Raw genomic sequence first — 12,604 nt, 5'->3', positions numbered from 1 at the left:
GCAAGCAGTCAAAACTATATAGATACGTATAAACACATCTCCCACATACACACAAGCGTGTATCTCAACAAACAAAATACACATTCTTTTCACCTTTCCACACATGGATATTATAAAAACCAACTATGTAGTAAGCCTCAAAGGAAATCTCAAAAATATACCAAAGTTGAAATCATATAGGCCACATTTCCTGAGATATATGCAATAAAATTAGAAATTAAAAACAAATAATATAGGGGCTGTCCTGGTGGTATAGGGGTTAAGTTCATGGACTCCACTTCAGCGGCCCAGGGTTCGCAGGTTTGAATTCTGAGTGCAGACCTAGACACCACATATCAAGCCATGCTGTGACAGATGTCCCACATATAAAGTAGAAGAAGATGGGCACGGATGTTAGCCCAGAGCCAATCTTCCTCAGCAAAAAGTGGAGGGTTGGCAACAGATGTTAGCTCAGGGCTAATCTTCTTCACCAAAAAATAATAATAATAATGATAATAATATGGTTAGTAACTTTTATTAACAGCTAAATGGCTAGATACCTATATAACCATTTCTTGTGGGACAAAATTCTCTCTCAGAGAAAACAGCAAAATTTTAAGGATCATACCAATATACCTGAATGGCAATCATTTACTTAGATCATCTCCTTAGGCAGAGAAGGCAATAAAATTCTGAAACTAAAAGTGCACATTATTATGTACCATAATAGAACAACCAGAATATCAGAATAGAACGACCCAAAGGTAAAAACTTTTGAAATAATACTTTCCTGGAAATTAAACACACACACACACACCCCTCCATTATTCAAAGGAACCACTAAGGTGACTACTCACACAAATTAGTACTTTATAATGATTTAACTACAATTTAAAGTGAAATTCATTGTAAAAATCACCAGTACACATTACCATGAAGAACCTGTCTCAGGACCTATTAATTTTGCCCATAAAATTTGAGCATGCAAATAAACTATTAAGCTGTGTAAAAGGAGAAAAGAAATCCATTTCAAACTCTAGAATTTGAACAGACAGAAACAATGCAGGAAGATTAAGTAAGCTCATAATAAAGAGAGAAATTAATATTGTACAAGGAACATGAGATGAGGGAGAATGCAAAAAAAAAAAAAAAAAAAAAGCAAGAAGAGAAATGGCTTACCACCAGCAGGATTAGCAGATCTGGATCCTTGATTATGAGAGCAGACCAAAGGACAGGCAAAAAGTGGATTAAAAGACAATAACACATTACAGAAGGTCAGCATGCAACACAAATGTCTTCGTTCACAAACACATTAGTAAAAAAGCTGTTTTCTCTAGATCTTGTTCCTCCTGGTCTATTTTTGTACTTAAGTTTATTTTATACATATAATACTATTTTAGCATTTACTTCGGATCTGTTCATGTAACACTTACGAACCTACAATGTGCCGGGCACAGCACCAGGCACAGGAGATGCAAGGAAGGGTGAGACAGGCGCCTTGCCCTCAGCGAACACGTGTACTCTCTAAGCTCTGAGCAACCGGAGAAAAGTGACTGTGTCTTACTCCACCTTAAACGGTGCTTACCACACAGGAAGTGCTCAATAAACATCAATGAAGTGAAAGAAACCGCAATTGACTAGTTTCACCTGAATGTCCTATGCCACATCCTCTAATATTTAAATATTAATCTTCAAATATTTAATCCTGAAATATTTAAAATATGCCAACTGTTAAGGGCTGTAAATCTAATATTAATGAAATCTACTTACTAGTAACCAGGACTATAAATGCTAGTACATCTACATTTGTAAAATACATGAATATGCTCACATTTACCTCCTACTAAAATAACTTTAAAAAAATATTTAATTTTTATGCTTAAGATTCAGGCTTGATCATTTGCTGGTGGTGTCTCCCTTCCCGTGAGTGGAATTTGGTAAGTAAAGTAAAAGTGAAGAGTTTTTAAAGTGGAGCCCTAAGGCAGGGTGCAGTATTCTTATAGGACTGAAGAATTAAAGTTCTCTCATCACCCTCATCCCCACTACAGAAGGAACTTTAATCTTCACCACCTCTTAAGCAGAGGATCCAGCTAGGGGCAGGGACTCCTGCAGAGGCCAATGCCAATAAACAGCAGACATAAAGAAATGTAAAATACTGTTCAACCATCACTCTGCAAGAAAGGAAATAACACTGCACAGCTACAGGGTTAGACATTTTTTATTCAACTCAATTTCAACATATTGACCTATATTCTGAGTCTTGAACATTTTTTGTCAAGAAAAATTTCTTTGCAATAAGATCTGAATCACATTTATGAGGTCATGACCAGAGTATTATATCCATTTGTGACTCCAGGCATCACTAGGGTTCAACAGAATAACCAGAGCCAGAAAATTGTTCCTAAGGTTCTAGAAGCTTCTGGGCTACACTTGCACAACCTATGTTGTGTTGTGTGGTGTAATACACTAAAAGTATGGGCTTCTTTGTCAGACAAGCCTGGGTTCTGTAGCCTCACCGAAGGCAGCAATATGACTGACCTCGCACTTTCTTTTCAGAAGGGATATAAGCTTGTCTAACATGAGGACTATACTTATCAAAGGGACATGGAAAAGTGTCTACATTCAGAAGGAGCTGAGAAAGGCATTCTAAATACTAAGAGAGAACTTAAGGTTTGGCCGCAGACGAAGTGCTTTCTACACAAGCCAGACAGCTCCAAAGGAGGGCTGCAAAGGAGGCAGTAACACGTCAGCTGAAGAGGGCCATGCTGAGGACACACGTGTAGCTCCTGGGGAAGGGGAGTCTTCCTCCACCATGCTCACCTTGCCCAGGAGAACCCTGATACCCAGCTCTACTCTACACGCACAGAGAGGGAGTAGGGGACTCAAAGTCACATGTAGCCGGGAAGTGAGATACCAGGGCTGGATCCCAAGAACAATCAGAATACATTCATTCCATCTATAGCTGCGGCTACCAAACCAAGTGACTTGACATATACAGAGAAGCAACAATGGAAGTGAGGGCAGCTGGGCAAAGCAAGAGCCCACACCGGTAAGAAGAGAGGAGCAGGCTGCAAATGTTAAAACAGAGGGTTACATGGCAGAGCTTTTAATGGATTTACTCAGGACCACTGGAAAGAGAACTCAGCAGTAATCTCCCCAGGCACTGCTCTGACATTACATCAGACGGATTTCTTATCAATAGAAAAATGGGTCATAGTCCAGGTATGTTTCAAACTGAGAGGCTTGAGGAGAGGGAGAGAAACTACATTTTAATGTTTAATGCTTAATGATACAAAATTTAAATCATCTGGATAGGAGACAAAAGTACACATCAACACTCCTGTTTTCTAAGCTAACCCAACAGGCATTAAGACTACTCACAGTATCTTAGAGCCACAGAAATGTGTTTTTCCCCTAAAGTCAATGAAAATATCGTAAATTTTTCAACTGCAGAATGGGCTGTTGAATAAAACTGAGGTAACAGAGAGCATAAATATACTTCTTACGCTGGGACTGTGAAACCACTTTAGCGCGACTGCGGCCTCGACTGTCGGCAGGTGTAGAGGCAACGTTGGTGGCACTCCCAGAGCTTTGCCGTCTAGTGCGGATCCGACCTGGAGGACACAGCAAAAACAGTGTTTCTATAACATTCTCCAGTAAGTGTGATCTACTTAAGAAAACAACCCATACATGAGCAAGGGGCAAGGACTGGGCCTCCTACAGGGGAGAAGCTCTTCTCCATGTCTGCTCCTGACACGTCTCCCTGTGCATACACACATGCATACGGTCTGTACACACAAATTCTACAGTTACTTTAGGAACCCGAGAGTGAGTCATGAACCTATCAAGTGCTTATGTTTCAATTATTTTAGTATATTATATTTTCAGATGAGGAGGTGATATCCATTTGAGGATTTTTTTTCAACAATTTTTTTCAGATTAAATTCGTGGTTTTTTTGTCTACAAATCTGTCAAATTTCCAAAAACAGAGAAGAAAATATTAGCTGTCATCTTAAGAAAAACACTATAGAAAAAAGGTATATGAAAAAAAAAAAACTTCTTCACTCAGGACTCAACAAAAGCTACAGCACGCTGGAGAATAAATGTGTTCTGATATGTAGCATTAAACTTCTGTTTTAAAGCATGTATGCCAATAAGTTTCTAGACTGCAAAAGACGAAGATAAAAAGAATCAATACTAGGAGTTCCTAGAGAAACGATAACCTAAAAATAAACGCAATGTTGTAGGCATTTATGAAAAGAATTTGCCATTGTAAGTAAAGCAATCTTTTAACTCCAATTATTAAACCATGAAACCATGAAAATAAAAATGAATTCAGAAATGCAAAATCACTCATGATCAGACTAGTATGACCAGGGATTAAACTTTTTTTAAATTCAGGGCGTCTTTGGTTTCAAAGGGACACAAATGCCTCTCTTGCCATAATTCAATCAGAATAGCAATCTAATAGGGAAAACACAGACCAATTTGAACTCCCACTGGCTTCTTACATTGTTCAAAACCATTTCTACTTCATCATCTGAGAAAGCCTGCAGAAAAGTAATACAGAAAAGCAAATCCTAAGGCTTAAAAAAGGTTCAAGAAAGGGAGGAAAGGCGCAATAAAAGAAAGCACTTCCTTAAAACAAAAAATTAAAACTAGAAAGAAGCAATGACTTTTAATAGCAGTTTAAGGAAAGACATGCACAAATTCTAGAATCTATACTAAAATTAAGAGCTGTACCATATATTATACTAAGCTATGTATGTGTAAACTCAGAATTCTCACAACATATAAAGCAATTATTTCCATTTTTCAGATGAGCAAACAGAGAAAGAGGAGGATTAATTTGTCCAAGGTCACACTACTGGTTTAGATACCTGCACCTACCTGGCTGGCTGGCTGGCTAACCTAACACTGAGGGCACTTCACTTACCTAAGAAGTCACTGAGCTAAACCAAGGCAGTGACTAAAGCAAAGTGAACATGAAAAAGCAACTGAAGATTATTTTAAATTTATTATAAAATATTTAGGTCACAAAAAGATTTTTTAAATGAACATCCATACCCATTCAGTTTAAAAAGTAAAAATCTTCTTTGCTCTACATTCCCCCAACATTTAAGATGATCCTAAACTCAGTGTTCATCATTCTCCTGCATTTCTTTACAATTTATAATATATACATAGGTGCATAACCAAGAAATAGGTGGCATTATTTTATATATTTTTAATGTTTTTAATTATGTATTCTCCCAAAACTTATTACTGTTTTGCTCAACATTTTATTTGCGAGGTCACTTATGGAATTGATTTTTCTGCAGGAAGTAAAGGAGAGATCCATTTTATTTTTTCCATATGACTAACCAATGTCCACATAAATTTACTTAACCCTTTTCATATTGATCTACAAAGCCATCTTCGTCATTTTATTACGTACTTATACATATGCAAGGGTCTGTTTCTCAGCTGTCTAGTCTGTCCCATCAATCCATGTGTCCACACCTGCGCAACATCACAATGTTGTGATTAGCTTTTTTAAAAAATCTTGCTAATTGGTAGGTCATATCAATCCACTTTTTCCTAAGGCCTTTTGCTCTCTCTTCCATATGCATGTGAAGATACAATAAAAAGACCTGTTGAAATCCTGACTAGTATTTTCTGGAATTTTGGGTTAATTCTGGGGAAAAAAGATAGCTTTATGATATTGACCTTTCCATTCATTAATATTTTATTTATTTCACTTTCTTCAATGTCTTTCAATAAAGCTTTATAATTTTTTCCAAAAGTCTTACTCAATTTTTATAGACTTATTCAAAGGTACCTTATTATATACATTTTATTAAATTGTATTTTCTGACCTATTGGCAAATAAGAATGTAATTAATTTTTATACTTTGATCTTAACTCTAAGAACCTTGCTAAGCTGTCATTAATTCTACCAATTTGTATGTAGATTATTTGGGGTTATCCAAACAGAACATCATCTACAAATGAGACTACAGTTTTTTCCCTTCAATCTCTGCTCTCTCCTTTCTCTGCCTTTATTCTGCTGTCTTTGACATGTAGTACAACACTAGAGAGAAGCATGAGGGTAGGCTTTGCTGCCATGAGCCACCATTTTGAAAAAATAATTCTGAAATTCCACAAAAAGTATGACATTTCAACAGGTTAAGAAAACTCATTTCTATTCCTAATTGCTCAGAATTTCTGTCAAAAATGTTTGTTGAATTTTTTAACGCTTTGTCTGCATCTTCTGAGATAAAAGCATTCTTTGCCTAAATGTGCTAAGCTGCATCAGTAAGTTTTTAAAACTATTAAACCTGGGCTAAACCTCATGGTCATGAGGTATCCACTCACATACACAATTCTGTATTGTACCTTGTCTGATGCTAGTACTAAGGGTACACAAGCCACATAGAACCAGTGAGGGAAGTATTCCCTCTTTCTATTCTCTAAGTTTATGTAAGACTGGAATTATCCAAGTTTCATACAACTTGTATTTCTTAATCCTCTCTAGTGAATGTTTAATTGATATTTCAGTAACTTTTACTCTTATCTTTATTATTTCATTCCTACTCTTCTTTGGGTTTATTCTTTTTCTAACAAGTTGGAAACAAACTCCTAATTCAATCTCTCTTCTAATATAAACTTAAGGCTATGAATTTCCCTCTAAGCACTGCTTTTGCTTCATTCCACAAGGACTGATATGTAGTTCAACATAATGTGTTGGTTTTTTTTAACACATTACTGGATCTCATTAGCTTATGTTTTGCTTTGGAAAAATAAGTTGGATCCATACTTTACAGTACTACACCAAGAAAAGCAACAAATGGATCTAAGATTAAAATGTGAACTATGAAACTATAAAAGTTCTAAAAGAAAACATGGGAGAACTCCTTTGTGACTTGTAGTGGAAAAGTCTATCCTAACTATGACTTAAAATTAAAAACCATTAGAAGAAAAGATTGACAAATCTGACTACTAAATTTTTTTAAAAACCTTAGCATGGCAAAAAGAAAACTATGAGCAAATTAAAGAAAATGACAAATTCAGAAAAATTATTTGCAATTCATATCACAAAGGCCTAATTTCCTTAACACATAGATGGTTCCTAGGAATCAACAAGAAGTTCAACAACCAGCGGTGTGCTGGTAAATGTTTAATAATTGGCGGGGGAGGGCCGGCCCCATGGCTTAGTGGTTAAGTGCACGCGCTCCGCTGCTGGTGGCCCAGGTTTGGATCCCAGGCGCGCACCGACACACCGCTTCTCTGGCCATGCTGAGGCTGCGTCCCACATACAGCAACTAGGAGGATGTGCAGCTATGACATACAATTATCTACTGGGGCTTTGGGGGAGAAAATAAATTAAATTAAAAAAATAATAATAATAATTGGCAGGGGAGGGGGTGGGGGCTGCAGGGGTTGTGATGATCTGTGGTGTTTTCCAATTTCCCTGATGTAAATATTCCCACCAAGGCCAATTTAGGTTACTGATATGATGTTAACCAGCTTACAAAATTCCTGTAAATTTAACAATTGGCTCTCATGAACTAGTTCAGGCCAGCTCCAGCACACTATGGCCACAACCCAATAAAGAATGGGCAAAACCTAAGAACAGACAGTTAATGGAAAACAGAAATGGCTCTTAAATATATATAAATAGTGTTCAGTCACACTCAGAATAAGAAAAGAAAAATTTTAAATGACATTAAGAATGCCATTTATCACCTATCAGACTGGCAAAATCCTAAGAATTTGCGGGCCCGCCTGGTGGCACAGCGGTTAGGCGTGCGCGCTCCACTGCAGCAGCCTGGGGTTCACTGGTTCAGAGTCCGGGTGCACCCCGATGCACCACTTGTCAAGCCATGCTGTGGCGGCGTCCCATATAAAGTAGAGGAAGATAGGCACGGATGTTAGCCCAGGGCAAGGCTTCCTCAGCAAAAAGAGGAGGATTGGCGACAGATGTTAGCTCAGGGCTAATCTTCCTCACACACACAAAAATAAATTCTAAGAATTTGCTAACATTCTGGCGTATAGGAAAACAGGCACTCTCATTCATTGCTGCTGGGAGTAAAAATTAGCCCTATAGAGGATTGTTTGACAATATCTATCACAATTACAAATGCATATACTTTTTAATCCAACAATTTAATTTATCCTATCAGTATAGTTGCACCCATGCAAAATGATGTATGTAAAAGGTTATTCGTGGCAGCATTGTTTGTAAGAGCAAAACTTCGGAAACAATCCAAATGTCTATCAATATGGGCCTGACTGGTCAAAGTTAATCCATACAGTGGAAACTAGTACAGCAGTAATAAAGAATGAAGAGGTTCTCTTTAATCTAATATAGAAGGATCTTAAGACATTAAGTGAAAATAATCAAGATGCAGAATACTGTGTGTAAATATGCTACCTTTTATGTTTAAAAAAAGAGAGAAAATACAATCTTTATATTGCTTCTATATGCATAGAAACTCTGCATAAAAATGAAACTACAAGTGGTAATATATTGGGCTTGAGGGGAAAGAGGTTATAATTAGGCAAATGAAAGAAAAGGATGGGAGGGAAACTTAACTGTATACCTCTTTATATTTTCTGAGTTTAGAACTATATGAATGTATCACCTATTCAGAAATTTATATTTTTATGTATCACCCACTATAAAAGTGAATTTGCAAATGCTTTTTAATATATTTTGAGGCTATTTTTATTAGGACCATAAAAATTAAGGACAATTACATCTTCGTGATTTATTGAATTTTGTATTATCATATAGCAATCTTCTTTATCTCTAGTAAAGTTTTGCCTTATTTTTTGTCTATTATTTTCTTCAACAGCTTTTACTATATATTTCTCACCCTTTGTCTTTTACTGTATTTGTAGCCTTATATTTTAGACTTGTCCCTTTAAATATCACATAGCTAGATCTTTAAAAACAATCAAGTCTAACAATCTATTTTACCTGGAAAGTTTAGCTCATTTGAGCTTATTTTTACCATCTTATACATATGCCTTTTCTGTCTTGATTTCTCATTTTCCTTTCACTCTCCCTTCATTTCCTTCTTTTGTCCTAATTTTTTAAAAGATATCCTTACTATCTTTAAGGTAAGAGTCTTATAGATTAAAATAATAAATTATTAAAAACACAACTTCTAGGGGCCAGCCCGGTGGCGTAGTGGTTTGAGTTTGCGCACTCTGCTTCAGCGGCCTGGCACAGATCTACACACTGCTCATAAAGCCATGCTGTGGCAGCATTCCACATACAAAAATAGAGGAAGAATGGCACAGATCTATACACCACTCATCAAGCCATGCTGTGGCAGCATCCCACATACAAAAATAGAGGAAGACTGGCACAGATGTTAGCTCAGCGACAATGTTCCTCAAGCAAAATGAGGAAGATTGGCAAGAGATGTTAGCTATGGGCCAATCTTCCTCACACATACACACACAAAAACCCCAAACACAACTTTAACTTTTTATTTTGAGATAATTGTAGATTCAGATGCAAGTGTAAAATATAACAGAGAGATACTGTGTTCTCTCTACCCAGTTTCTCTCAATGGTAACATCTTACAAAACTATACTACAAAATCACAAACATGACATGGACGCTGATATGCTCTATCAATCTTATTCAGATTTTCCCAAGTTTATTTGCATTTAAACTCTGGCTTTCCTTTGTGGATAGTCTCTTTTTCCCTCTGGCTGCTTCCAGTATCTTCTTTTTTAATCTTTGGTGTTCTGCAATTTCACTATGATGTGTATGTGGATTTCTTTTTCTATTGCTTGGGACTTAGTGGGTTTTTTTGAATCTGTGGTTTACTGTCTTTCATCAATTCTGGAGAATTCCCAACCATTACCTCCTCAAATATTGTCTCTGCCGCATCCTCTCTTCTTAAAATCCAATTAGAAATGTTAAATTTCTTCACTATCTTCCATATGATTTAACATCTCTATCATATTTTCCAACTCTAACTTTCTGCCCTATACTCTGGACAATTTTTTCGTATCTTAAATTCATGACTTCTCTCTTCAGCTACGTTGATTCTGCTGTTCAATTTACCCAGTGAGTTTTTTTTTTTTTTTTTTTTAAAGATTTTATTTATTTTTTTGCCCCCAAAGCCCCAGTAGATAGTTGTATGTCACAGCTGCACATCCTTCTAGTTGCTGTATGTGGGACTCGGCCTCAGGCTGGACAGAGAAGTGGTGCCTCGATGCGCACCCGGGATCCGAACCCGGGCCGCCAGCATCGCAGCGCGTGCACTTAACCACCAAGCCACAGGGCCGGCCCGACCCAGTGAGTTTTTAATCTTAATAATTTATTACATTTTTGGGCCGGCTCCGTGGCTTAGCGGTTAAGTGCGCGCGCTCTGATGCTGGCGGCCCGGGTTCGGATCCCGGCCGCGCCCCAAGGCACCACTTCTCCGTCCAGCGCGAGGCCAAGTCCCACGTACAGCAACTAGAAGGATGTGAACCTATGACATACAACTATCTGCTGGGGCTTTGGGGGGAAAAAAATGAATAAATAAAATCTTTAAAAAAAAAAAATAATTTATTACATTTTCATTTCTAGAAGATCCATTTGTTCTTTTTCAAAACCTGCTTGGTTATTCTTTATAGTCTCTTACTTCCTTGGTTTGTCCTTCTAGAATTTCTTTTTATTTGTTTACATATTAAGAAAAATGATTACTTTTCTTGGAACTTTATGAGAATTCTTTAAGATCTAGATTGAAGTTGAATTCTTCCAATGAGGATCTATGTTCGCTTCTGCTAGTGTCCTGTGGACACAAGCAATCCACAGCTACTTTAAAACGATTTATCTACGTGGTCTGAAAAACCACAAAGGCAGTGTAAATTATGACCAAACACCTGCATGCAGGCACAACTTATGCTTGCAAATTCTCAGGGCAGATTACTTTCCCCCTCCACCCACTATCAAGGTTAAGATGTGCAAAATTCCCCCTTGTCCTCTTCAGTTTAGGAGTTAGCTTCTTGTCCACCAGTGATGATGCAGGTCTTGGGTGGGTTCCAGTTTACTTCCTGTCCTCCACGTCCTATGTATTCATCACAACGAATGCCCAAGGTCTCTGGGATTCAGCCAAAAACCTCAGGTGCAAGCCTACTGTGGCCCTCACCTACTAGGGCTCCCACTTTTGCTTAGGTGTGGAGATGTGTGGGTTCACTGCTTTTATTTGATCAGTGATGTGTTTTCAACTGTGAGGATCACTCAGACTACTAAATTCTACATATTGCTAAAAACGCAAGTTTCTTATTTTTTTCAAATATTTAAATATAGTTATTTTATCTTATATAAAAGATCCTTAAGTCTTCAAGGATTAATTATGATTTTCTTCTTTTTCTCTGCTGCTTCTCACTCACTATAGACGTTACTTTGGACTATGAGCTCATATTTAGCATATTTTAATCTGTGGGAACTCGGAGGAACCAGATTTGAGAGTGGCTTCCTCTATATAAGTTCAAGGTTTGTTCCTGTCAGGCATCCTCAGAGGCTACAAACACAGATCACTTTAATTTAATTCATCAGCTTGAGGTTTCCCAGATACCCCAGATAAGCAAAACTGAAAAGATATTTGTGTGAGAAGAGAGCTTAGTTACAAATTAGGGAAGATTGGCTTTTTCCTCAACCCAGGACAAAGTCAAGAGAGGTATCATACCAATTTGAACATAGTGTTTCTCCTAGTCCACCTTTTCATGGATATATAGCACCTTGACAGTGCTGGCTTAATGCCAGCTCTTACCTGTCACTTGGGATGAGCTCAAGGACTTCTTTCCTGTCTGTCCTAAAGACTCACATTAGTAATTAAGTCCTTGGGGCACCCTTAAAATCAGTTCTGTTGTGTTATACTCATACATATATATTCCTTTTATAGGGAGAGATTTTGTTTTTTCTTCATTCTACTAATTTGGTGATATTACTGTAAGTGCTGTATATGTTTTAAACAGATGATATAAAACACTCCATGATCTTTAGGAAAAACAAAGTCTACTTGATAAATGCAACAAATAGTAAAATTATGCTTCAGTTCTTTATTATGACCTGTTAATGACATATTCATTTTCACTCATATTGTGTTATGACAGAGACAGAAAGTAAGAAGACGGATATGAAAGAAGAAGAAAATAACATAAGTATGAGTAATAGAAATAAGAAATGTCAGACAACTTTACAACAGAAAAAACAAATTCTGGGGCGAGAAACAAGAGATGCATCAACAAACAAACAAGTCTACCCAAAGAAAAGCAGACCCAGAGGAAAACAAAGAATTCTAAGAGGAGTGCAGCCCTTGACTTTCATGGAATAAAGAAAGAATATCCATATCTCGTGGCTTTTTAATAGTGCTGCTTGGGCCGGCCCCGTGGCTTGGTGGTTAAGTGAGCGCGCTCCACTGCTGGCGACCCGGGTTCGGATCCCGGGCTCGCACCGACGCGCTGCTTCTCTGGCCATGCTGAGGCCGCGTCCCACATACAGCAACTAGAAGGACGTGCAGCTATGACACACAACTATCTACTGGGGCTTTGGGGGGAAAAAATAAATAAATAAAATCTTTAAAAAAAAAAAAAAAAAAAAAAATAGTGCTGCTGATGAATTTTTTCAATC

At 37.4% G+C, this 12,604-nt stretch overlaps 1 protein-coding gene across 1 annotated transcript in view; it reads right to left on the bottom strand.

Annotated features, from left to right (window-relative positions):
* CLASP1 (cytoplasmic linker associated protein 1) overlaps positions 1-12,604 on the bottom strand; it is a 263,343-nt gene that overhangs the window by 86,446 nt on the left and 164,293 nt on the right. Inside the window, exons 21-22 of the mRNA XM_087435033.1 lie at positions 3,486-3,593; positions 1,159-1,185 (exon numbers count right to left, since the gene is read on the bottom strand). Coding sequence (XP_087291159.1) covers positions 1,159-1,185; positions 3,486-3,593 — 135 coding nt within the window. The remainder of the gene's footprint in view (positions 1-1,158; positions 1,186-3,485; positions 3,594-12,604) is intronic.

The sequence above is a fragment of the Ceratotherium simum genome, chromosome 9 (assembly GCF_057802395.1).
Source record: "Ceratotherium simum simum isolate JZ-2026a chromosome 9, ASM5780239v1, whole genome shotgun sequence".
Classification (NCBI taxonomy): Eukaryota; Metazoa; Chordata; class Mammalia; order Perissodactyla; family Rhinocerotidae; genus Ceratotherium; species Ceratotherium simum.
The sequence above is the reverse complement of the archived record's forward strand: the minus strand, read 5'-3'. Positions and strand labels throughout refer to the sequence as shown.